At 35.6% G+C, this 27,611-nt stretch overlaps 1 protein-coding gene across 2 annotated transcripts; it reads right to left on the reverse strand.

The window, feature by feature from the left end:
- Positions 1-1,697: 1,697 nt before the first annotated feature.
- LOC126965475 (galectin-4-like) lies at positions 1,698-27,611 on the reverse strand. 2 transcript variants are annotated; one of them, XM_050809105.1, is made up of 7 exons: positions 27,268-27,611; positions 12,932-13,041; positions 12,055-12,201; positions 8,707-8,926; positions 6,862-6,983; positions 6,234-6,438; positions 1,698-4,464 (listed from the first exon to the last, which is right to left on the reverse strand). In XM_050809105.1, the coding sequence occupies exons 1-7, from the start codon at positions 27,379-27,381 to the stop codon at positions 4,282-4,284; spliced, it is 1,101 nt and encodes a 366-aa protein (XP_050665062.1). In that variant the 5' UTR covers positions 27,382-27,611; the 3' UTR covers positions 1,698-4,281. The 2 variants fall into 2 exon arrangements, with proteins under 2 accessions (XP_050665062.1, XP_050665063.1); XM_050809106.1 differs by lacking the exon at positions 27,268-27,611 and adding an exon at positions 22,698-22,909.

Below are 27,611 nucleotides of genomic sequence, written 5' to 3' on the forward strand. Positions count from 1 at the left end.
TGTTAGGGAGGATATCTGCTGTCGCCGTCTCAGCAATTTTGAGGGTAGGAACATGTCTACGATCTGTGCATAATTTTGCATTGGCGTATAGTCTATCCCAATTGGTTGAGTCGCCAACGCGGCTCCCGGATGTGGATAGTCAAATGCCGTCCTTATTAGATCTTCTGCTGACTACACATCCCTACAAAGCGGCGAGCAGCTTTCCAGTTACCCGACTGGAACACGTGTACACGACGTTATGGCCGTTGTCGAAAACTGCTTGTGGTAACTTCAACCAGCCGTTCCTGTCACCGTTGCACATGATGATTGATACCCTGTCCCATACGGCAAAAGAGAAAGCCGATCTCCTGTGCGCTCTTTTTACCTCCAACTCGACTCTTGACGACAACGGAAAAACACCGCCGTACATCCCGCGATGTCAGAGCTCTATGACTGAAGTACAGTTCAGACAGAAAACAGTCAGACGAGTTCTGTTTTCGTTGGACGTCAGGGAGTCGAGCGGGCTGGATGGCATTTCCTCAATCGTGCTTAGAACGTGTGCCCCTGAGTTGACGCCGGTGCTAATGCGTTTATTCCGGCACTCATATACAAAAGGCGTTGTCCCTGACTCATGGAAGTAAGCCCTTGTCCATCTGATCCAAAAAAAAGGAGACAGTTCGGATCCGACAAACTGTAGGCCTATAGCTATTACCTCCCTGCTTTCAAAAATTATTTAGAGCATAATAATTAACCTCCAGCTCTCGGTATACCTTAAGGGTCAACCGTTGATCAACGACCGACAGTACGGCTTTCGCCATGGTCATGGCCATGGCAGGTGATCTTCTGGTATATAATAAAGTATTCATTTATTCATGACAAGACAAAACATTTTTGGAATTGAAATAAGGATCACCCCAATTCCAACATTGATCTTCAGTAGGTACCTACCAACTCGACTTGTTGACAGCAGCCGTAGACAACACGGTTCCTTTATTTATAGGTCTTAAAAGTGACCGTCTACAAATATTACAAAAAGAGAAGAAACTAAATAAATTGAATTTTAATGGGAATTTTTAAAAGTATATTTTTAATAATAAATAGAGTATATTTTGTTGTCTTTTTTATTATTATTATTGAAGCTGTTTATTTTCTGATTATTATTATTTTTGTGCCTCTGAACACTTTTGTTTCTCTCATAGAAAAGATTTCAGTTTGTTTTTATATCTAACACATAGATGGGCGGCGGCTATCGAAAGCAAGGGGGAAGGCCTGGCAGTTAGCCTGGATATAGCGGAGGCCTTTGATCGCGTATAGCACAAGGTGCTTCTTGCAAAACTTCTTTGATTTGGGCTTCCCGAGAGCTTATGCAAGAGGAAATCCAACTTTTTTTAAATTGAAATAAGGGACGAGACGAGCAGGACGTTCAGCTGATTGTAACGCCCTACTTATTACAATGCAGTGCCTCAGGATTCTTGAAAAACCCAAAAATTCTGAGCGGCACTACAACTGCGCTCGTCACGTTGAGACATAAGATTTTAAGTCTCATTTGCCCAGTAATTTCACTAGCTACGGAGCGACTAGCTAGGGCGGGGCCGTCTACACGTACAGGAACATAATATTATCTGATATGGGAATTAACATGGAATAAATATATCGAAAGTGTTCGTTTATTAAAATATAACTTTTATATGATATATGAGGGAGGAAAAAATAAAACGTTAACATTTTTCAGGTACATTTATTAAAACACAATCGAAATAACAACATTAGGTATATAAAATAAATGATATATAATATTTAACAGACTCTTATAACAATTTTAAATGCGTAGGTAATAGAGAAGCATCACAAATGTTCAGCGCTGGTTCATACAAATACTTATATTTAAATTTGTAAATGTTGGATCCTTAATCCTCATTTTAGATTGCCAACCCATGGCGTGCCGAGTAAGTCAAACTGAAGCATTTTGAAATTCGACCGGAAAGCGGAGTGAGTCGATCTGAACTCTGAAGCACTTAGAAATACGCACGCCTCATTCAATTTCTGGTTTTATGAAGTGTTATTTCTCTTTGAAAATATAATAGAATGAAGACGAAAAATGTAGGTATAGTTTTGAACAGGTAGATTAGAAATTATAAACAAAAGTTTACAAAATATGGCGCCGGAACGTAACAGTACTTGCCGTATGCCTGAGTAGTTAAGTATGTTATGTGTCAACTTTTAATATGTCAACTGTCAAATATATAAAGTGGCTATGACAGAATAGAGACTAGAATGAAATGGTTTATTTATTAACAATCATAATTCATAAAGAAAATAAATAAGAACTATATGTAATAACATTGTTTTTTGTTTTCAGTCTGTCTACAAATTATATGATTTTATAAATATTTCTCCGTCTGTCTATATGTATTCTATTTAATATGTCCTTTTATAACTCACGAACGAACGTGTAGTCAGATCATGTGAGTGGCTCATGGATAGGCTGTAATATAATTATGATAACTATATTCTGTCCTGGATTTCGTACGCATCGTAATCACGCATATACCTAATATACCTACGAGATATATTAAGCATTTCAAGACGAAATATAATATAATAGCGAAAAATACGGGCTTTCGGAAACTTTTTGTCATCATAATATATTTTTCTAAAATATATTTTTTTTAAATCTACGACTACTACATACTCTTGCCGATTAATAATTCAAAACTTGTTGTAAGTACAGTTTACTAATAAATGACAAGTGCTAAATAAATAAATGAATGACCGAAATCCATTGATATAATACAGGTACGAGTAAGTGATGCTTCAACGAAACACGTAACAACGGTCGTTGACCTCTTCTAACTCTACGATGCGGGACGCCTGCGGCGTGACAGTCGGTTCTAGAAGATTCAAGTTTGATCTAGAAGCATCTACCTATCCTAGCTGTAACGATATTATAATTAATATAAAAAGTGTGATGTAGAAAGGTTCTTACAAAATCTAAGTATAAAACTATGTATATTATAATGGTTGGCATCGACGAGGTCCGTTGATTGCAACTAAATCACTTAAACTGTAAAAAACAGTGACTAATTTGTATTCAGATTACATTAAATACATTTTTCGTTCGTATAGTAAAATCTGTAATATTTTATTTTAGATTTAGTCGAATTGTCGAATCGCTGATGAAATTATAATTTCATAGGAGGCGCATTTGTGTGACTCGTTCCACTCGAGTCGACGAGCCCAGTTAGTGAACGTGATTTGTAATATTGCATTACTTATATCTAAACTAAAGCCAATTTTAAAGATTATAATAGAGATTTCCAATATCACAAATAAATGTATTGCATTAAACAATATTTCATAGCGTTTTGTATTGCTTAATCACTTCATAACTCGTAAAGTAGGTAGGTACCATATACTTATGTACCTAAAGATGAACAAAGTGTGCATAACATCTCAAACTGAGATACAGCATGATAGAAAAGATAAGTGAATCTATTGTGACTCTCAACCGATTTTAATTGACAAGTCCCCAAGCACTAACGTCTACTTTATTATACCACTGGACTGGCGGCTGTCAAGGTGCTTATTTGCCTATTTGATATTCGCCATTTTGGCGCTGTTGGCCAAGCGAGAGTCTACGGTACTAAAACTAGTGATGACAACCTCAGCAAACATCGATAGATGGTGGGAAACTATTTACAAAAAAAATGTTCACTTTATTACGTTGATCCCTGAAGTATAAATAACACAAAAAACGAACGAAATTAATGAAAAAATACTTCAGAGTATTGTACGTTCCTTCGCAGAAATTTGTATTATACGTCAGAATTAGTTCTCTGGACGCTCGCGAGTGGCGCTTCAAATAGGCACAAAAAATTTGCTGTCAAACATATGTAACAGCCTGTCCAGTGGTATTTAATATTTATGCAGGTCAGTGAACCCATGCCTTGCATTAGTATTTCAATATTAAATCACAAAAATTATAAGACGATTAAATCACCTAAACTTTGACAAAATATCAAAGTTGACAGTCAGGTCATCTATACGTGAGTATATTCAGTCACTGGTAGGTACAGAGTAACAATGTCATTAAGACATCTATTTTTGTATAATGAAAGATATTTATACTCATTTTCTGTATTAATTACAAAGAGTGTCCGATTATTCTTAAATTTTCTTGGTTTAAAATACATACAGTTTTCGATTTTGGAAACATAATCGAAGTAAGAAGTCACGCGATTTTTTACTGGACACTTATTTATTAATATCCAGATTTTAAGCCTGTAATTCAGTATAACAAGTTTACATATCGCCAACAGGAGAACTAGAAATAGGGCATAAATAAATGGTTTCTGGGTAGAGATCGCCGCGGATTCGGACCGCTTTGATTCCGTTTGCTGACGCTCGAAATTCAAATTCACCAATGAGGATGTTGTCGGCGAAGATGGACCATTGAGTGGTGCCTCGCATTATACGGAATGTACTCTGAAAAATAAAAATAATAGTGAACAAGGTTGTAGATCACCAGCTACAGGCACCAGCCCAGGTAACTGATTATCGCGGGCTCCCTTGCAGCGCTTCGATAGTAAAAAATAATAAAGGGTCTTTCAACAAGAACTTTGTTTTCTAAAATAAAATAAAACAAAAAAAATTGATGAAGATGATTCAATTTTTTATAGTATTACATAGAGAAAAGTTCGGCAATTATGAATGAAAAATGATATCAGGTGAATGTCCACCACGATCACGCTGACAGAAGTCAATTCTTTCATCAAAATTTTTAATCACTTTTTGGCAAAATCTCGGGTCTATTTCGGCTATAACATCACGGATATTGAGTTTTAAGGCTGCAATCGATTCGATTGGCTCCGTATAGACTCTGTCCATAAGATAGACCCACAAAAATAATCCAGTGGTGTTAAATTACTACACACTCTTTTAAAAGAGAAGAAGCTACTGTACTTACTATATTAATAATCAAAAATAATAATAATAAATAATTATCGAATATATAAAATTCTCATGTCGCGGTGTTTGTAGTTATTCTCCTTCGAAATGGCTTGACCGATTCTCATGAAATTTTGAGTACATATTGGGTAGGTCTGAGAATCGGACATCTATTTTACATCCCCCTAAATGTGGTGGTGTGGTTATATATTTCGGGCACGTTATTGCAATATTATTGTTAAAATTAAAAATTATACAAAATAACTGTAGTTTACTCACTATGATTGGTTAAGTTTCTTCTTTGATTTGACCAAAGTTATAAAAGAGCTAATATTATATTTATGAAAATGAGGGACAGGACGTTCAGCTGATGGCAATTGATACGCCTTGCCCTTTACAATGCAGTGCCGCTAAGGATTCTTGAAAAACCCAAAAATTCAGAGCGGCACTACAACTGCACTCGTCACCTTGAGACATAAATTGCAGTGGGGCCCCCATATTGAAGGATTGGCGAATAGGCTTAGTTCTGCAGCATATGCGGTTAAGAAAATCAGACGGTTAACTGACATAGATACGGCGAGATTAGTATACTTTAGTTATTTTCATAGTATTATGTCCTATAGTATATTGTTATGGTGGCAGTGCGGCCGATATTAATACTATCTTTGTGCTGCAGAAGAGGGCTATTCGCGCGATTTATAACCTAGGTCCTAAAGAATCATTAAGAGAAAAATTTAAAGAAATAAACATTTTGACTGTTGCTTCTCAATACATTTTTGATAATGTTTTGTATGTTCATAAGCACATTGAGGAATTTTCTAGAAACTGTGACATTCATAATGTTAACACGAGGAACAAACATAAACTTGTTATGCCTACTACTCGGTTGGGTCGAGTTAGTAAGTCTTTTGTTGGGCGATGTATATGCTTCTACAATATGATCCCAGAAAATGTACAAAACAAATGTGTTACGAAATTTAAAAGAATTGTTAAAAAACGTTTGTGTGGGAAAGGTTATTATCTGTCTGAGGCAGTCTCTTTTGAATGGGTGGTAGATTTTGACGTTCAATAAGTGATTATAAATCCTATTTTGAATAAAAATATTTGAATTTGAATAAGATGTAAAGTCTCATTTGCTCAGTAATTTCACTAGCTACGACGCCCTTCAGACCGAAACACAGTACGTAATGATTTATGACAGAAATAGGCGCCGATGGATACCACCCATAATCTAGCCGGCATCCGATGCAACGGAGCCTCCTACAATTACCCTCAAATGAACATCATTATATTTCGGGGTAACTGACCTTGGTTCCAGGTATTAGCCTAGCGGTACGCTGTCGTCGTTCTGCTCCCCAAGCGCCCAACCATGCGTTGAGGACTACCAACTGTCGGTCTAGCTGAGACTCGGCGTACGCTCGCAAGTTTACGTGTAACAGAATATTCGGTCGCGGCCACTCTTGAGCTGTGTCCATCAGGTCGATTGTGAATGAATGTAGCATCGGCCTTAACCTGAAAAGATAAATAAAAAATAAAGGTATATTATTTATGAATGGTATCCTAATAGTTTCGGCTAAATATAATTAATATTATAAAAGTACAAATTTTAGTATTGACTTGGTTTTATGCCATTTATTTATGCTTCCTATTTGTTACAGCGAGATTTGCAATTTTTAATTATTGTGCTTGATAAATTATTACCTTTTTATCGTTGTAAATCGTCACATTTTTGCTCTTAATAGTGATTTTCATTATTATAACACTAGAAATAATGACGAACTACTTAAATTAACAGTTAAAATTAATTTCTACGACCGTTGTCCGCCCGAGACAAGAATATTATTAAATTGGAAGCGAGCAGTACTTGGCGACCGTTTGATATGGAATCGTCGCAGCAATTATTAATGAATGTTAATCAGGTTAACAGGGATGTACCTGCCAGATATAACAATTTGGTGTCCTTCAGGAATGCCGTGTGACAAGGAAGCTATCATGTTAGGTCGACAGATGGGTTCTGTGTCTGCCACGGGGCAGTTAACGAACTCCCTTGTTGGAACCTGAAAATTATATTATTAATTATTAACTGTTTTTGTTTGTTCTAAACAACTTAAAATTACAATGCTATTCTAATACATGGCAGACAATTTTGCATCAGGTCACTGAAAGCATGTTTTGATTAGCAGCGATAGATGACTAGAAAACTTTTAGAGTGCAATAATATCAGAATGCAGCTCCTACCGTTGATCGTACAGATGTAATACTCTCACCCAGCTGAGTTGGAATAGATGCAAAGAAATTGGAATCAACAATCACAAATTGGCGTTATAGTTATTAATTAGTACCTATATTATTAGTATTAGTGCGTAAAATAAATTGCGTGAGTACAACGTATTCATGTTAGAAGTGAAACCTGCATGAACCTCTAAACGGCATATGAAGTCCTGGTACCTACATGTTGCTAGAATGACATATGATTTCAACCGCTATGAAAGATATTACTATCAACGCTAACATATTTATGTTCTCCTAGTGTTTATGTAGTAATAGTGCGTGTGCATGACGTCACAATGTTAGCTCGCGTCATACCTAATGTATCTCTTCTTCAACTATGATCGCCTGGTACCAAAGCACTGTATAATGCTTCCTTTCTCATTTTTTCCCACGTTAAATAAAATCTTATAAATTTATGTCTTACTTTTTCGTTTCACCGGCTTTCAAATCACAACGATGCTAAAAAAGTTTGCACTTCAAAAACTATCTTACAATACAAAAGGCATATCAACATTCGTTTATTTAATTTTATTTTTGCTTACCTATACACCTTTGTATTCCTATGAATAAGACCAAGTTGTGTTTGCCTATATTTGGATCTACAGTCCGATAGTGATAATTTAAATTATTTATATGTCAAATTTTTGTATTTATGATGTAAACCTGTTGGTGAACCATTACATAAATAAATAAATTAAATATTTTCGCTGTGGTTGACTATGCACTCTACAGCACAGGTAGCATTAAATGTTTAACGCAACCTTGTTCGAAGTCGCATTAGAAGTTTCACTTCAATAAATATATTTTGATCTTTACTTTTATTTATATGTATAAGAGTATGTAGACCGTACATTTATTTTCTTAAAAGATCGAGTCCATTCTACTGTATTGAATCAATTAATTGAAATAAAGAACACGTCACCCCTGTCAAAACTTTAGTGTCACTACGCTACGCTGTCATTATTTTCCCGCTATAAAATCCCGCTCTGTCACTCTCTGTAGTAATTTAATAAAACAATTATTGAGTCTTTTCAAGTATTTTATTTGATTATTCCTTCATACTGATCTAAGAATTCTTATTCTCATACTGTATCAACATTTTTTATGTATATTTTGTGATTTTATACATATATTTTTAGTTACTTCAGTTGGTGCTGGGGCTGCTGCTTCGACTGCCGAAGACAGCAAGCGTCGCGAATATGTTGGCTTCAGTGAGTCTTTGTGTAGTTTGTAGTGGGGCCCAGAGGAATGTTCAAAATACTATCTTCGCACCTCAATAAGGCTACTGGAAACCCAAGTGCTGGCAGCTATTTCGGTCAACGGATCAGCTTTGCTATCCAACGCGGTAATGCTGCCAGTATTCTTGGTAAGCTTCCACGTCATGATAGTTTTAATTTTGTGTAGTCGTAGTATTGTAAATTTAGTTATAAGATTTGTTTGTTTGAATAATAAATTAATACCTATCTATTACAAGGTTATTTTAGGTTCAAGAAAAAGTAAAAAACTTACTTCAGGCGGCGTTAAGGCCAAGGTTGGATATATGTCAGTCTTCTTAATACTTAAGGTCGCGTCTCTAACGCCCGTCACTTGCACCCAGCTAGCAGCTACCACGCTGGGGTTTCTGTGGCTGTAGCTGCAGTAGTGTTCACCGTTCACCGCACATAATGTCTCCTTCTCGTCAACAACTATTTCTATTGTAAACAGTTCGGTGGTCTTGAAAGGAAATGGCCTGCAAATATATCATTTGATATTATTTTATTTCGGTAGGTGCAAACATTTATGTGATGAATATGGATGTTTGTTTTCGAGTCATGGATGTTTATATGTATTTATGTATGTTTAAGTAAGTATATAAATGAAATGAAGAGAAATTTTATTTGCAGGAAACATTGTACTTAAGATGTTAACAATATAATGGATAATCCAATATGTTTCGTCAATTGACATGCAAAATATGTTACAAAATTGTCTAAACACTACTCGTGCTGAATACCGAACCATGTCGGATACCGAAACATGTCGGATTTCACAATGATATAAATAATATTTATAAAATGAAATTTTAAGATATTATAATATGAGACGTAACTAACTTAATAATTCATTTAGTAAATTAAAATTAAATTTTAATTAAATTTTTAATTAAATTAAAAAACAAATTCAATGTCATAAAAGTATATTAATTTACATATATTATTATCAAATAGACTAATTCATTTTGTATTGAAAAATTCATTTAAACTATAGAAGCACTTATTTGCTAACAACTAATGCAGTCTTCTTTTAAAAACTTTGAACGGTAAATCTTTCAATTCATTGGGCAATTTATTATATATTTTCACAGACATGCTGTAACAATTTCTACTAAAAGATGCAGTTCTACAGAAGGGTATTAAATATATCGTCTAGCACAGGCTATGCCTAATTTGGGGAAATACAATTTGTATAAAAAAGTGTCATTATTAATAATTATCATACTAGCACACTGGGTAGTATGAAATAATTATTATAAATAACAATATGGGTTATTAAGTTCAGGTTTTCCAGCCACTTCGGAGTTAATTACCACAGTCGCACAGAATACAGGTGTGAAGTAGCGGCCGAGTGCCGCTATATTTCGCATAGATTAGTGTCGGGGACCGGAGCACCACGCCGTCCACCACCTTGAGACGGCGCAGCAGATATTACCAAAGCTGTTACAAAAACTAATATTGATTCGATACAACAACTGATCGAAACAAAAAAAAAATATATTTCAGCAGTCATTTGTACTGCGTACGTAACCAGAACTGCGCGAAGAGTGGTGCTGTGAAATGATCAAAATATATAACAGAGGACAGTAATTATACTCTGTATATGATTGTAAATTGGCGGAACGGGTATTCTTTTTTTAAGATTTGTCATCACATTAATTGTAAAATTTATTCGTTCGTTGTTTGTTTTATTATGAAAATAAGGGACGAGACGAGCAGGACGTATGATGGTAATTGATAAATAAATAATTCAGCAGCTTGATACTAACTTTGATACGCCCTACCCATTACAATGCAGTGCCGCTCCGGATTCTTGAAAAACCCAAAAAATCTGAGCGGCACTACAATTACGCTTGTCACCTTGAGACAAAAGATGTCAAGTCTAGTTTGCCCAGTAATTGCACTAGCTACGGCGCCCTTCAGACCGAAACATAGTAATGTTTACACATTACTGCTTCACGGCAGAAATAGGCGTCGTTGTGGTACCCATAATCTAGCCGGCTTCCTGTGCAAAAGAGCCTCCCACTGGTAATAATAATGTATAAGGAAACGAAGTTGGGGAAAAATTAGTAATTCGAAAAGACCTTCCATTGTTCTGACTTTAACCAAGGTGAGCATTTATACAGCCAACACTCCTCGTCGTATGGACTAAATCTTCAATGTTGCTCACTGTGGGCCTTATCACACCTGTTGTTCCAACTATTATGTTAATTTTACTGCCAGTTTATACGTTTTGGGAAGACTGATTTGATCCTGTGGGTCACATGGTTGGTAATTACCGCTCCCCATGGTCTGTTGTAACACCACTGGTCAGGCTGTTCCTTATATTTGACAGCAATTTATTTGTGCCTATTTGAAGCGCCACTAACGAGCGTCCAGAGAACTAGTTTTTACGTATAATACAAATGGCTGTGAGAGGAGCGTACAATACTCAGAAATATTTTTGCATTGTGAATTAACTTCGGACGTTTTCCGTGTTATTTATACTTCAGGAATCAACGTAATAAAGTATAATTTTTTTTTAATTTTGTAAATAGTCTTCCTATCGATGTTTGTTTAGCTGAGGTTGTCATCACTGGTTTTAGTACCAACCGCAGACTCTCGCTACATGGCCAACAGCGTCAAAATGGCAAATATCAAACAGGCACAAAAGCACTTTGACAGCCGCCAGTACAATGGTAAAACCTTGTAAAGGTCAGTGTGTAACACCAAATTGTAATACTGTGGAAGGAGGTTCGTTCAGCATCAGCGACAGCCGTGGCAGAATGTAACTTGAGAGCCGCGTGTCCGTCGACGTCACAGATCTTGATTGTGAGGACAATCGTTTGTGGCGAATTGGCGTCTTTGCTAGATTCAGCCGCAATCAAGCGAAACTCGACGTCTACGTAATATTCTGTGCACCCATTTTGCGTAAATATAACCTTGGGTTCAAGCCGTTTAAGTCTGTAGGTGTTTTAGTCGTGCTCGCTAGGCCAGTCAACTTCAAACACAACCTTTGATTTGTGTGTGTTCTCCACGATGTTTTCCTTCACCGCAATCAAATGATCTTTCAACTGCATTTGAAAATTGAAACTACATTAGTAAGTGGTTGATCGAAGCTATATATAACCTTACGCACCAGAGACCGCACCACCGAAGCTATTTAAATCATACGAGATAGCTCTTTGGAACACTTTCGTAATGGATGTGTTAGTGTTGCTCACCAGTGGGAGGCTTCTTTGCACAGGATGCCGGCTAGATGATGGGTACCACAACAAAGTAATGTGTAAGCATGATGGTGTTTCGATCGTAGGGGCGCCGTAGCTAGTGAAATTATTGGGCACATGAGACTTAACATCTTATGTCTCAAAGTGACGAGCGCAATTGTAGTGCCACTCAGAATTTTGTGGTTTCTCAAAAATCCTGAGCGGCACTGCATTGTAATGGGCAGGGCGCATCAATTACCATCAGTTGAACGTAAGGGACGTTCAGCTGATAGTCTGTCATAGAAAAAGACTCAACTCCGAGTTAGTATTTAAATTTGGTGGCTATTTTCCGCTATTTCCATCCTCCCATTTCAAAATCCCTCTAGGAGAGGGACCTCAAGAAGAAGACGCTGATATACCTGTAAGATGTAGTTTCCTCCACACCCCATTTCTCATGTCGCCGGGTGTTTCTGACAACATAACACTGTGGCAGTCGGACATTGAAGTGAACAGCTATGTCTCCCCGCCTGGACTCCGGATCACCGCAGCCTATGTTGACAGCAAACCTGTTGACCAGTACCTACATGTCAGTAGGTATCCATATTATCTAGTTATACTTATTACAGGAAAACACAAATCTTGTTGTTGTTGAAGGTTGGACCGATATTACCCGTCGGACGGACTCATAGTGTGCAGCCGCGAGTCGGAAGATAAAGCCTGCGGAGCTTTGGGGGATAACATACTTAGTTGTACCCGCAGTTTCTTAAAAATTAACAATTAATATTTTAATTAATATTAGAACTAATTATTGTAAGAACTTAAAAAGAAATTAATTGAAATTGTTTATTGAATCAATATGAGAACAATTTGTTATGTATTTTCCATTGCTGGACAAAGGTCTCCTCCAAAGATTTCCACGACGATCGGTCCTGCGGTGCTCTCATCAAACGTATTCCGGCGATCTTGACCGGATCGTCGGTCCGTCTTGTGGGGGGCCTACCAACACTGCGTCTTAGGGTACGTGATCGCTATTCGAAGCCAACTGTCCGTCGAACTATGTGCCCTTCCCACTACCACTTCAGTTTCGCAATCATTTGGTCTATATCGATGACTTTGGTTCTCTTACGGATCTCCTCATTTCTGATTCGATCTCGCAACGAAACTCCGAGATAAGATGATATATGTATATATCAATACAAATATCAATAAATCTCTTTATATAGGTAATTAGTGACCTTGTATTTGATCGATTTGTCAACTTAGCCCAAAGGGTGTGGTGTGGTGGTGGGGACGTACCACGGTAGATCTTCGTGTGGCGTGCCGCTGCAAACAATGTGACTTCCAATCGATAAGGGTTCAACCAGCGCCTGCGTAAACCTGACCTCCCTTGCTTCAGTTAGCTGAACCTGAAACAAGTTCAATAATAAATTTAGACAACGTAGGTACTCAAATAAAATTTGAAAACAAAATTTTATGAACGATGCTGGACTCGAACCCACGACCTCTGGCGTTCCGTGCCAGTGCTCTAACCAACTGATCTAACCGTTCGAGTGACGTATCTTCATAAAATCTTGTATGCTTTGTTCAAATCTCAGGTTGTGGCTTCATCTATAGAATCTACTTTACAGTTGATAACCTGCTCAACCCCACTATTTGCATATTAGGATATTGACTTGAGATGTCGCTCTTGCAAAACTAAACAATATGCTATGTTTTTAAAGTGATAACTCTCACTTCTAGGATTAATACACAAATAAAATTTGAAAAAAAAAATATGAACGATGCGGGACTCGAACCCACGACCTCTCGCGTTCTGTGCGAGTGCTCTTCCAACTGATCAAACCCCTTCGAGTGACGTATCTTCATAAAATCTTGTATGCTTTGTTCAACTCTCAGGTTGTGCCTTCATCTACAGGATCTACTTTACAGTTGATAGCCTGCTCAACCGCAATATTTGCATATTAGGATATTGACTTGAGATTATCAACATTATTACGTTTCATTAATGTTGGTACTCATTGGTATATGCGCGCCGTCCTCGATAACCAAAACCGTTGCAAGGTGAGGTCGTGATATAACTATTAATGTACTCGTAGGTAACTTGTAAGTATGAAGTCATCAGACCAAACAGATATCAAGCGGCCGGCCGCGACATTCTTCGTACACATCTTTATCTTTAATCTGGACATTCATATCTTTATTTCTTTTGGGCTAACCCATATTCGAAGATAACATGCCTCCATTATTGATTTACTAAATATCTACCGCTGAAGTTTACATAACAATCGCTCCAACCGTTTCGGAGATATGACTAAATGGTATCCCCAAATAAGTACAGAAACAAACTATAATTTTGACTAACTAATATAATAATAATATTGACACACTTTTTACACAAATTATCTTGCCCCAAGTTAAGCATATATAGCCTGTGTTATGGGTTACAAGACAATGATATATTTAATACAATATACTTACTTAAACATACATAAATTCATATAAACATACATAAATACATTTAAACATCAATGACTATAAGATGATATGAATATCTTATATCTTTAAACGAGCAATTCTTGTATATAAATATATATATAATCTGAATCTCGGAAACGGCTCCAACGATTTTAATGAACTTTAGTATACAGGTAGTGTCGGGGGCGAGAAATCGATCTAGGTGGGTTTCGGTTTAAAAAATTGTAGTTTTATCCGTGTTTTAATGAGAAACTGCTACAATGACATTAGAATACAAAGGTCAATTTAACCACTATGTACAAGACTATAATAGCTCAGATGGGACATTGGGTGATCAGGAAAGCAGAAGACCTCGGTTCGAATCCAGATGTCCTATTAGTTTGTTTTTGTTCAAGTTTTGTGCCTTCTTAAAAATCCGAGCAATGCTCGGTCGTCCAGGTACTAAGATACTTAATATGATTAGATATTTAAATAATTTTTTTTAGCAGGATTTTGATAAAAAAAATAACGGGTTGCATTACGGGACTACCGGCAGAAGTGAAATCTTGAACGTTGTGCATTTTTAAATATTTTGGAATGGTTAGGGAATAATTTCGCCCGAATTGCTTTATTTATCAGAAAAAAAGTACTAGGATTTATATGGTTTAATACAATATTCATTTATTGCACTATCGTACACAAAAATGACAATTTATATTACAAAAAAAAATTATCACTTCAGAACTATTACAATTATTTGACATTGAAAAAAGTTTATCTCAGAAAAATTTTAAAGTTTATAGTCAATGTTGATATTAATGTATCAACAGAAGTTAAAGTTTGATCTTTCACCGAAAGTTCATTTTCCATCATTTCAACGACTGTCTTACGAATTTTCGATCATGATCACGTGGCATGACGCCAGTTTAATATTTTATATCCATCCCAAGAAGAGTGCTCAACGCCGCTAAAGACATTTTCACTTCAAAAATGACGGAGTAGTAAGTTTTCTGTTTACCATTACAGAATGTTGGCTGAGGTAGGTACAAAATAACTCAGGCATTCAAATTGCAATTATGATCAATTAGGAGCGTACCGATATTTATGAGCGTGCCCCAGGGCTCGATGTTAAGACCTATGCTTTTTGTAGTCTATATATACCTAAACGAACTCTCACGTGAATGAGACAGGTCTACGATCTATAATTTACTAATGAATGTTAAGGAGATGAAATATGTAAAGTGTACAACGACCAATGTAAGGCAATAATTGTCTTAAATAATGAAGTTATGGGATAACTCGACAGTCTTTCTTGGCATCATTTTTGCTGCCGGCTACATTTCATTCTGTATTGAAATGTAGCTGTAATATCACGGCTCTGAATGGAAGACTTGGTTCTTCCGCACATGTAGTTAAGAAAATAAGACTTGTTGATTTTCAAGAAGCGAGATTAGTTTATCTATATTATTTTCAGTATCATGTCATATGGTCTGCTATTATGGTGATCAGAGGCCCACAATCAAATTATTTTTGCATTGCAAAAATCAGCTATTCGTGCCATATACAGCCCTAGACATCAACCCTGGAAATCAATACATAAAGGGTTTAATGTGATAACTGTGATAGTATGTTTACTAAAACATCCATCTCTTCTCTAAAAATCTGATATAAGTTTTTCACCGTTTTATTACCGCCGACCAAAATCTCTTGCAACATCAGAGGAATCACAGGAGCGTTGCCGGCCTTTAAGGAAGGTGTACGCGCTTTTTTTGAAGGTAGCCACATCGTATCGTCCCGAAAACACCTCGCAAGGAAGCTCATTCCACAGCTTTGTAGTAGGTGGAAGAAAGCTCCTTGACAACCGCACTGTGGAGGACCGCCACACATCAAGATGGTGGGGATGATATCCTTACTTGTGGCGTCTCGTGCGAAGGTGGAATTCAACGGCAGCATCACGAATTACCCAAGCTTGGCTGGAAGAGCTGAAGACTGGCCTTTGTCTAGCCTAGATCTAAACCTCCTGGACTAAAAATTATGATAAGTTTTAGAAAACATGGCAGCAGTTCTAAAGATCGCTTACGAAAATCTAGAACAAGCAGTGACTAAGCGCATGGAAACAGACTTCAATAAATTAATACATATAAGTTTTATTAAGATTACATTATGCCATAAGAAAATATATGTGTTTTATTTGTAATTGTTGGCCAGACGAGGTGTAATAGACGTGACGTATGCACTTTAATATTCTTGTTGTATCTTTAGTCTAATACGAGAAACAAAGGAAAGTCTGAATTTAACAACAAATATTCACAAAGCTGCAGAGATTTTTTAGTAATATGTAACGGAACAAGCAGGCCTACCTACCTAATGTCATGTTCCATCTACCGATAGCAGTGAGCATCGATCTACGGAAAAATGACTTAAGGCGTAGCGACAGGACCCCGGTCACATCACACTGTGTTTTAATGAAAATAAGGGTCGAGACGAGCAGGACATTCAGCTGATGGTAATTGATAAGCCCTGCCCATTACAATGCAGTACCGCTAAGGATTCTTGAAAAATTCTGAGCGGCACTACAATTGCGCTTGTCACCTTGAGATATTAAGATGTTAAGTTTCATTTGCCCAGTAATTTCACTAGTTACAGCGCCCGTCATCTTCTGAAATCAACATTTACAAAAATCCTATTTATTGTTTCAAAGCCATTACCCTAATCCAACGATATAGATAAGTGGCTACCTATAAGAACTTATATATTAGGAGACAGACATACTTGATCACGGAGTACGTTGGCCCAGAACCGCCAGCACTCCGCTTGATATAATGTTAATAACAATATGTCTGTTATTAGTACCTATATGACAATCACGGTGAACCTTGACTCTTGTAAAACACCAACAGCTGATAACTCCTTTCTTCACTCTTCTGGGAATCGATATCAGTCAGTGACTCACCACATGTTTAACTTTAGTTTAGCACAGTGGTCGGCAAACTTACTAGCCAAAGAGCCAATTATGAACATTACAAAAATTAAAAAAAAAATGGGAGCCAAAGTGTGGAGATTCTTGTTTAGTATTTTTTTATTTCACTAAATAAAACTAAATGTGCTTGCATCTCCTTGGAAAATATCAAGTCAGGTTTGTATGTTAGGTAAGCATGATTCCAAGTTCTCATCAATAAGACGACTTCCAAGTTAACTCTTGATAATGTTCAGGCTTGAAAAAGATTGTTCGCATATATATGTAGAACCGAAAAGGGAAAGAACAGCAAACGCGAGCTTTTTCAGCTGATAGTAAGAGTCAGTAATGGCCAAGCGTTGAAAATAATCATGTCTTCCTTCTCCAAGTCATTCATAGCAGACAGACCACTTGTGTTGTGAACTAAGATCACATTTTTCCGTCTCTAATATTTCCAATTCAACACAAAGACGTTCGAATTTAAAGCGCCATATCTCCTTGTTTTTTTTTAGCCAAAGAGCCAATGCGGCTTTGGAGCCGCACTTTGCCGAGCACTGGTTTAGCCGATAACAATAACGAAAAGCCCAGTACAGACTAGAGTTACAATTATTTGAATAATTCCGCATCGAATTATCACCTTCCCATTTCTATAAGTTCACCTTAGCTCTATAATTGACACCTATGAATGAAAGTCCTTATACAATCTACCATCACTTCGGAAATGTTTGATGTCCAACGAGAAGTTTGCGCAAGAAACTCATAAACACTTTTAAATCCATATTTACTGCTTATTTACGATATAATTCTTGATGTTATTGGCAAATTGAAATATTATTGGCAATTTCCTATACAACAGTATTTTTTTTAATTATCTGCAGAACAACGTCTGTCGGGGCAGCTAGTAATATATATATATAAATTACGTGACACAAATCACGGTGTTTGTCCGCGATGGACTCCTAAACTAATGAACGGATTTTAATGGGGATTACATCATGGCAGGGGCGTGCATTCCATATATGCCAATAGGCATAGCCGACTTACCATATTTAGACTTTAATTAATATATCTACACTAGATTCCAAGATAATTCAGATAAATTTAGTTCTTTTACTCTATAATCGTACTTCTATTGAACACCCAACCAGTAAGTTTTTCGTTACGCGATATACTAAATACTCACAGTAAGCAGTTCCGATAATGCTTACTCATGCCTAGTAGAATACGTTCAATTTCTATTATAAAATTTATTTGTCAAGGTAATACGACCACAGCAAAAAATGTACAGTTACTATGTATATCGTTCTTAAATATGACCATCGCAATTTGACTCTTTAACACATCCGGGGTAAGCAAGCTTATGACACTTCGAAATGACAACCGAGCTGTTACGGATTAAACCAACGAAAGAAATGATTCCTACATTAAGATTTACGAGTAATTATGACGTGTCTCGTTCGCTTAGTGTCCGAGTTTCAACCTTATTGCGCTCCCATAAGAGTGTTGACATCATTATAAAAGATGACATTTTCGGAAACAAAAATATATTGTTCACTAATCAACACTGACAGCGCCATTTTTTTAGTTGTTGTGTTTTCGTCATTCGTGTACTTATACGGGCGTGAATAATCAAGCTAATTCCTACATTAGTTATTTGTTTTGTGTTGATTTGTTTATTGTTAATTATATCTAGTGTTTATATTGGAAAAAGAAGTTGCTGTGTGTTTTGTGTTTAAAATAGGTAACTAGTAAGGAATTAAAATATAATGGAGGAATTCCAGTGTCGGGATTGTGGCGAAAATACGATTTGTTAACATAAATTAGGTAAGTATGTATCCTTTTGCACAATTTTCGTTCGTAGATAAAATAAAAATTGTTCCTCTTTATAGACCAATGGAAAAATATTAGTTTAACTCAACAAAAAGGTAAAATTATGAGATATTTCAATACCAAGTATTACGAAAAATACAATTGGCTAGCTGGATGCCGCCATTCCAATTTCTTCCTCTGCTGTTTATTTTCTACAAAAAAAACTGTTCGGAATGATACTGGTTACGGTGACTTACATAATTTGACAAATCTTGCTAAAGAAACGATCAATCTGACAGAACGGCAGAAAAATGTTGGTAAGTAAACTTATATTTATCCTTATAACAGGAACTAAATTCTTTAATATTAATCGCAAAACTGACTAGTTGGACTTCAAGTGCCTACCGCGCTGGAAAACCAATGCACGCCCCTGCTTCATGGAGTGCTGTTTAGTCCAACTTGAGAGATAGGATACTTTTAATTTCGATTTGGGACCCATAATTATTTTTATTTCCAATATTTGTTTTGTATGGACATATTTTCTGTGACAGAATTTATCGATGCAAAGTTTGACAGTTCTGCTGTGAAACTTTTTTTTTTATGGCCTGGTATGCTGTGAAACAATTTCATAACAACAACAGGGAGTATATTTTACGAAATAATTCTTGATGTTATGATATATTATTGACAAATTCATAAAAAACAGTTTTTTATTTATTGTGTACAGAACAACGTCTGTCGGGTCAGCTAGTAATTATATATAATGTGATGCAATGAGAGAAAAATAAGAAATTTTGATTGAATTGCATTTCAGAATAAATTTAACGAATGTTCGAAATATATTAAAATTGCACGTTTAAAGTAAATACCAATATTATATAATATGCAATATTTGATCTTTACAAATATGACTATATTTTGGACTGTTTTTGATGAGTACTGATGTAAAAAATCAACCAAGTGCGAGTCAGATTCACCCATGAAGTGTCCGTAGCAGCAAGTAACATACATAAAAGTTATAAAGAAATGAAACTGATATTGAATTAATTAAATGGAAAAGGCAAAAAAAAATCTTTGCTCAAAATCAATCAGTGCAAATGAGCTCTCATCATTTATACGTATTTAAAAAAAACTAGTAAAACTAAACTTCTACTACATCTCGATAGAACCAATTTTCGGTGGTAGTTTGCATGGTTATGTACATCATATATTTTTGTTTAGTTTTATGGTTATCTTATTTTAGAAATTACATGTTACCACTTTGGAAGTGTCTCTCGCGCAAAGTATTCAGTTTAGAAAGAAATGATATTAGAAACCTCAATATCATTTTTGAAGACCTATCCATAAGATACCCCATACGTATGGGTTATATGAAAAAAAAAATTTGAGTTTCAGTTCTTAGTATGGGGAACCCCCAAAATTTATTGTTTTTTTCTATTTTTGTGTGAAAATGTTAATGCGGTTCACATAATACACCTACTTACCAAGTTTCAACAGTATAATTCTTATAGTTTTGGAAAAAAGTGGCTGTGACATATACGGACAGACAGACAGACATGACGAATCTATAAGGTTCCGTTTCTTGCCATTTGTCTACGGAACCCTAAAAAAAAGTGCTTATTAGTTGAAGTTTAACGGCCGTTTTCAATAAACTATCTATCCTTCGTTTAACTTACTAAAGATAGACAAATCTATCCTTTTACGCTTACTTACATTTTAAAAACCTATCGTCTAACACTTAACCTATATTAGACATAACTTTGGATAGATATGTTTTGTCATTACGGTGACAGCAATTTATCCGTAACTAAAGATACGTTAATGATAACGGCCGTAAATCTATCTGAATATCTCCGTTAGACAAATTGTAGTGTGGCGATCTATATATATTCACGCAATGCCACATCGCCATTTAGTACCGAGTAAAAATAAACACCGGATTGCAATGAACACGTATTTCATGGGTTGATGCCCAGTGCCAACATGTTACCTCATTTATTACAAACATGTTTACCTTATTGGTTTTAATGTTAAAACTAAGGCTCACTTGATACATATCCACAACAACTCTTACCGCGTAACTTCATAGTCAAAGTCAAAGTTCTTTATTTGCCGGATACATGCAAGTAAAGTTGTGACAAATTTAAGAGTATGCACATGTTTCGTGTTGACAGACATGCAAATATTTCAGTGGTTTCATTTTATTCAAATTCAAATATTTTTATTCAAAATAGGATTTAATATCACTTATTGAACGTCAAAAACTATCGCCCATTCAAAAGAGACTGCCTCAGACCTGAGAAGAATGGGCGCAAGAAACTCAGTGGGCTTTTTTTTAATATAAAATATGGATTACAATGTGATATCGTACAATAAACATTTATAATTATAGAGCCTGAGGGTGTTCGCTGTATTCCCATTCCGTTGTGTCATTAAGAAAATCGTTTATGCTATAAGTAGTAACCTTTCCCACACAAACGTTTTTTAACAATTCTTTTAAGATTATTAATAATATAATTATAATATTGTAACATATACTTATTTGTGTAAATTAGCTTCTTCAATAACGATTGCTACATTGAGATATACACTGTCAAATACCCGATCCAATAATCTATACTAATATTATAAAGCTGCAGTGTTTATTTGTTTGTTTGTTTGAACTCGCAAATCTCTGGTACTACTGGTCCGATTTGAATGATTCTTTCAGTGTTGGGTAGTCCATTTATTGAGGAAGGCTATAGGCTATGTTTTTTTTCAAGATTAGGGATCCGTAATAAAATTGCTATTTTGTAACACAAGGTGTAAAATCGAAAACCTATTTTTGCGTGCGCTGCAAAAACTATTGACAATAGAACAAAATGATGTACAGCCTATAATATAGGCAATATTTTATTACTTATAAAACTATCGCGTGAATTATACTTTATATGGCAAAACAACGTTTGCCGGGCCAGCTAACTAGCAGATAATTGAGTAAAAACTATATTTTTAATAGTGTTAATAATTTAAATTTAAATATATTTAACACTGTCTCCTCTCTTATTTATTTTAGTAATTCATTAATTATTTTTACACGCGTAGCATGACAATTTTTTGGTACAAATTGGTTCTAATGTGGGGTACTCAAAGTCTAGTAGGATCACGCGATGGAGACGAAGAACAGTCGGCTAACCGAGTGAATAAATTTAAATTTTTCTTAACAAATAAACTAGCCTCTAGTACATAAATTTCGGTAACAGTCAGTATGTTTCAATTTAAAAAAGTGGTCTGCAACTATCGAAGGGCCCTATACCAGCCACAGCTCTTATGCAGCCTTCTTGGAAGAAGGAGTGAATAATGATAATTAATGATTAATCTGCTAACATTACATGATTACAATTAAACTTGACGAACCTTCAAACGAAATTAAATACGTAGGGCGATGAACATTGAGTTTATTGCATAGTAATGATAAATTAATTATGTTTATAAGAAAGATAAATGAAATTACAGATACCTATATGTTATTAAAATAAAAGATATAGCTAATAACAGATAAAATAATATTACGATGCCTAAAAGTAATAAAAATAAAGTTGGTTTAAAACTAAAATTTTCAATGAAGTAAAATAAATTGTAGATTTTTTTATGCTTCTTACCATCAGGTGATATTTTGTACTTCTACTCTCTCTATCTATCTATATATCTAATACATTAAACCACAAATTAACATCACAACACTAATTTCATGATATAATACAATTGTACTTACTAACTAATGTCTTATTGTATGTTTCAAGGTAGTAGGTACTTTGATAATAATTAAAGAATGTGCAATGCTAACCACAAACAAACAATTACCAAGGAGTCCGTAACATCTTCAGTTGGTTGATGTCGCTTGAATAACCTTTTACAAATCGCACTACAACTGTATTTACAACAAACCATTGTAAATAAACCGTAATTATTTCAAGAGGCGTGCGGCGCACGGTACCGCATACCGACGAAAATAATCGCAGACTGGAGGTGGCTGTCAGATATTAGACTGGTACGACTACGGGGCACGTAGCTTGTGGGCTGCGGACTGTGTGTGGTAGACTGGTAGTCGGTAGATGGCATAGCAATGGCACAAGCCATAATATAGTGGCGACTGGCGAGTGGCCCCGTAGGTAGTGTGTTGTGGTGTTATCGCTCGGGTCGAGACGTGAGTCATGAAAGATGTTATCATGGACTGTTTTCGATTCGCTATTACTTTTGTTCTATGTTTAGACGTTTTAATGAATCGTCTTGCGAAAACATATTTTAGGCAAAACTGGGGCGTGAATTTACTAATAAACTTTTATACGTATAAAATACTTCTTTTAACGGACGAAAATTGAGAAACTATTGCGCAGTGCCGAATAGAAAACTATCTGATGTTCTACGTAGACCAAGCCTGTTGGGGTCCCGGTGGATATCCAGAACTAAACTTTTCCAGTGTGAGGCACAGGATGCCGGCTAGATTATGGGTACCAAAACGGCGCCTATGTGATTCGGTCTGAAGGGCGCCGCGCCATAGCTAGTGATATTACTGGGCAAATGAGACTTAGGTAACATCTGGTGTTTCAAGGTGACGAGCGCAATTGTACTGCCACTCAGAATTTTTGGTCTTTTCAAGAATCCTGAGCGGCACTGCATTGTAATGGGCAAGGCGCATCAATTACCATCAGCTGAACATCCTGCTCGCCTCGTCCCGTATTTTCATAAAAAAACTGGTGGATTTTTTAAATTATTTAACGTAGCTCCGTGAAATTATTTTTTCAATCCTCGTAATGGAGTGATGCTCTAGCTAGATGATTGCTTAGTTTATTGACAGGCTAATCCGGAACTGCTTTCAGGTGTAATGTAGTCGGAATAATAACTACCTCATTACCAGCCCTAACTAGATACTCAATGACATAATACCTAGTAGAAGTTCCCGCACGAGCACGACCGAGCCGATTTTTTTTTGGTAAATCGTATTTTTGGAAATTATATTTAAATACGACATTTATACTGATGAAATATGAATAAATTTTTTAGTTTATTAAATTAACACGAGTGCTTTAAACAGGAGTGAATTAGTTTCACATTTAATTAGAAGTAAGTAGACTTACATACTTACTTTTAACCGTTTATCAAACAAGCACAGTTTTAACATAGTTGGTCGCTTAACTCGGGCCATGGTGCATCCTAGTTTCTTTCTTTTGATACGTCAAGAGTTATCATTGGTGTATGCACTTCTTTGTCGGATTGTTTATCTACCAGTAAGAATATTTGCTTGTATTTATTATGATTGCACAGACTTGTTAGGTGGTTGGTTTTTTTACATTTAACTCGGTTCGAGTCCCAGACGAGGCAAGTAATTTTTAGAAAATCTTTGAATGCAGAATTACTAACTTTTATAAATAACATAAAGTCTTCTTTCAGTAAAATACCCTATCTACGATATTTAAGGTACTTTCCCTTCATGTCCCATAACTTTGGGACACCCTGTATATATATTATATTATTAATAGTCAGATTATTATGGCATCTTTTTTTAATTTTTGTGCGTGTGGTGACAATTTTTTCTTCAGGTTGGTTGATCTTTCACTGAGTAATGGCAACTATAATAACATCATAAATTTTTCCAACATCTTTGTTAAGACGCGCGAGTGTTGCAACTGTCTTTCATCGCCTCATAATTTACATTAGCTAAGCAGTTTTAATTAATACTTCATCAATAATATTGTTATTTATTTATTTAAGATTTACCAACAATAACTCAACTTAACATTAACAATTGATTTGCACTTACATACTAATTCTAGGTTGGTTATTCTAATTAGGTACATTAAGCATTTTAATTATGAAAAAAATTAAGTAACTTAGTAATAAATCTTAAACCTAGAAACTATACAATGTAAATAATTATAAAGTGGTTAGTGTAGAATTACAAAAAATAAAAGTAAGAATAATAAGTCATCAACAATCTAATACAAACTATTATCTACCGTGGTTGTTATTTTTTCTAAAACTTTATTTCTAAATGACTTAAACGTGTCGTGAAATATGTCAACGTCATGATTGTTGATATCATTGAATGTTGTAGATATTCTTTTATAAGGACCGTATTGTTTCACATTCGTTCTAGAGTAATGATTTGAAAATTGTTGCTTGATATTATGATATTATGTGGTAATACAATTTCATCCATACCATTTAGGGTCAATTGCCCGTTGCCTAATTTTAGTAAATAATCAGCAAATAGTCGTTGGTGTACATTAACGCGTATATTTTCTTCTAGTAAACAGACCTTAAGGAGCATCTCTTAATAGAAATATTTAATATTCGCACGCGGGTGTACAGCAGATGTCGCTACCGTTGTCCGTCATTTTCAGTGACCAATGACGTTCTATGTACTGTATGGACTATGTCTAATATAGCTACACGTAAATATATTATGGTTCCGTACCATCGATCAAATCGATCGAGGAAAAAACTTTCGGAAACAATATCTTTTGTATGACACCCTTTAAGTTTTAACTTAATTTTATTTTTATTATTTGTTGTTTTTTATGGAAGAGTTTTACAAACGAGCAAACTTGATGTTAAGTGTTCATCCCAGCCCAGATTTTCTTGCAACACCAGGCCTCACATGGAGTACTCTTCACACCTCTTGGTTCAAATGTTCTTCCATTTGACCGCATACGACGAAGAGCGGCTCGAACCATCGACGATCAAGTAATCCCAGATCCCAGAGATGTGGGTTCTCTCAGCATCTTCTTCCGCATTTATCACGGGGAGTGCTCAGAGAAGCTGTTCGGGTTGATTCCAGCGGCCGAATTCCACCACCGGACTTAACGTCAAATTGCAAAATACCACCCGCATCACAATTTCATCGCACGCACAGCCACTTTGTGGAATCAATTACCGGCTGCTGTTTTTCCGAACTGTTACGACTTAGGGACCTTCAAGAAAAGACCGTAAAAGCCGGCAACACATCTCTTGACACCTGCTGTTGCGGATGTCTATGGGCGGTTACCTCACCACCCTTCATCCCTGGAGCATCTTGCCCGTTTGTCTCCTCTTACATAAAGTGAATAAACGGGAATAAGTCGAATAATCAATAATCCTGTATACATATACAAGAATTTCTCGTTTAAAATTAGATAGATTAGATAAGATTTGTAAGTAACCTAACTGTAATTACTATAATTCCTCTTGTGACTTACACATGAAAAGAACAAAATAAATATTTAGGAAAAGTTCGATGTAATTAAACATTCTTTTCATTACATAATACTTCAGAGTCGATGTGGAATTAAGTTTCATCAAAAACCAGAAATTAAATATTGTATGTGAATAATAAATCAATCACAGGTTTGAATCATATGCCGTACTCCGACCACCTCCAACCACCGCACAGGAGGTAGAACCTAACCGTAATCGGGGCGTATCATGGTGTGCCCGTGTGACATACTTCGTTCGAATCTTTGTAAATAGGTTATGATGATGCAGGTGTGTCACCTGCTTGTTCTGTCACTTATTTTCCTTCTCATAGTAATCAAAGGTTTTGATTTAGTGAATTTGTTTGTTAAATATTAGACTTGCAAATTAATTCTATCTCAATTAAAAATATAATTTTTTTTAAGTTATCTAGGACAATAGGTAGGTAGGTAGGTACTGAGGTATTGGAATGACTTGTGATGGTGCATTTTAATATTTTATTATAGGTACAGAGGGTCAGTCATATTTCGACTATAAATCAATGATATATATATTATAGTATTAATATCATTGCTATAAATGGGGTTTTGGCGATTTAAGGAAGGAACCGAACAATATCTTGTGTTGTAGCTTCTTTACTTATCGAGGTATGAAACTGTGTAATGTATTGTTTAAAGAAGTAGGTAGGCAGGTACCTAAATTAACAATTTTAGGTTTGTGTGGTAAAGGTAACTTTATCAAAAATGATTTTCTTAATGATACCACGGATTGGGAATGGAGCGACCGCCCTCACCTACCTACATAGGTACCTAAGTACCAATATATTTTTTATGAAAAAAAAGAGTTTGTTGCGCCCGTTCTTCTTAGGTCTAAGGCATTCTTTTTGGAATGGGTGGAGGTTTTTGGCTTTCAATTAGTGATGTAACATCCTATTTTGAGTAAAAATATTTGAATTTGAATGTTTATTACAACATTTTATTTTGATCATTTTCACAATCAGTGCCATCTATCTACAGCATTCAAAATATTTCGCAATTACGTATGTAAGTTGTGACACAGAGTAGGGGTAGATACTTGTTTTGTTTTTGTTTAGTGTAAATGTATAGAGTATGCACTTACTCAGCTTCATTAAATAAAAATTTAGATTTTTTTATGTATCGATAACCTTATTATAAAGTTATTACGACGTTCTCGTACTAACCTCGTAGTCTAGAGCATCTTCAGCAAAATCATATTCGCATTCTCTCAGCAGTTGTCCTTCTTCAACATTTCCCATTTTAATACAGCTAACACAATCGATAAAATTCACTGGCATTATTTAAATAATGCACACAACATCTCTAAGTAGGTACTGCTATGGTTGCTGTTTAACAATAAAACTTTCTGCGTACATACACTTTGTTTATCGGTTATCACTTGCTTTAAAACTGTTTTTCTTATAACAAATCAATAAATATACTGCAGGACATTTTATATCTAAACTAACCGCAACCTCAAATGACAAACTACATTCAGTAAACAAGTTATAACTGCCCTTGATATCAG

The sequence above is a fragment of the Leptidea sinapis genome, chromosome 7, assembly GCF_905404315.1.
Source record: "Leptidea sinapis chromosome 7, ilLepSina1.1, whole genome shotgun sequence".
Classification (NCBI taxonomy): Eukaryota; Metazoa; Arthropoda; class Insecta; order Lepidoptera; family Pieridae; genus Leptidea; species Leptidea sinapis.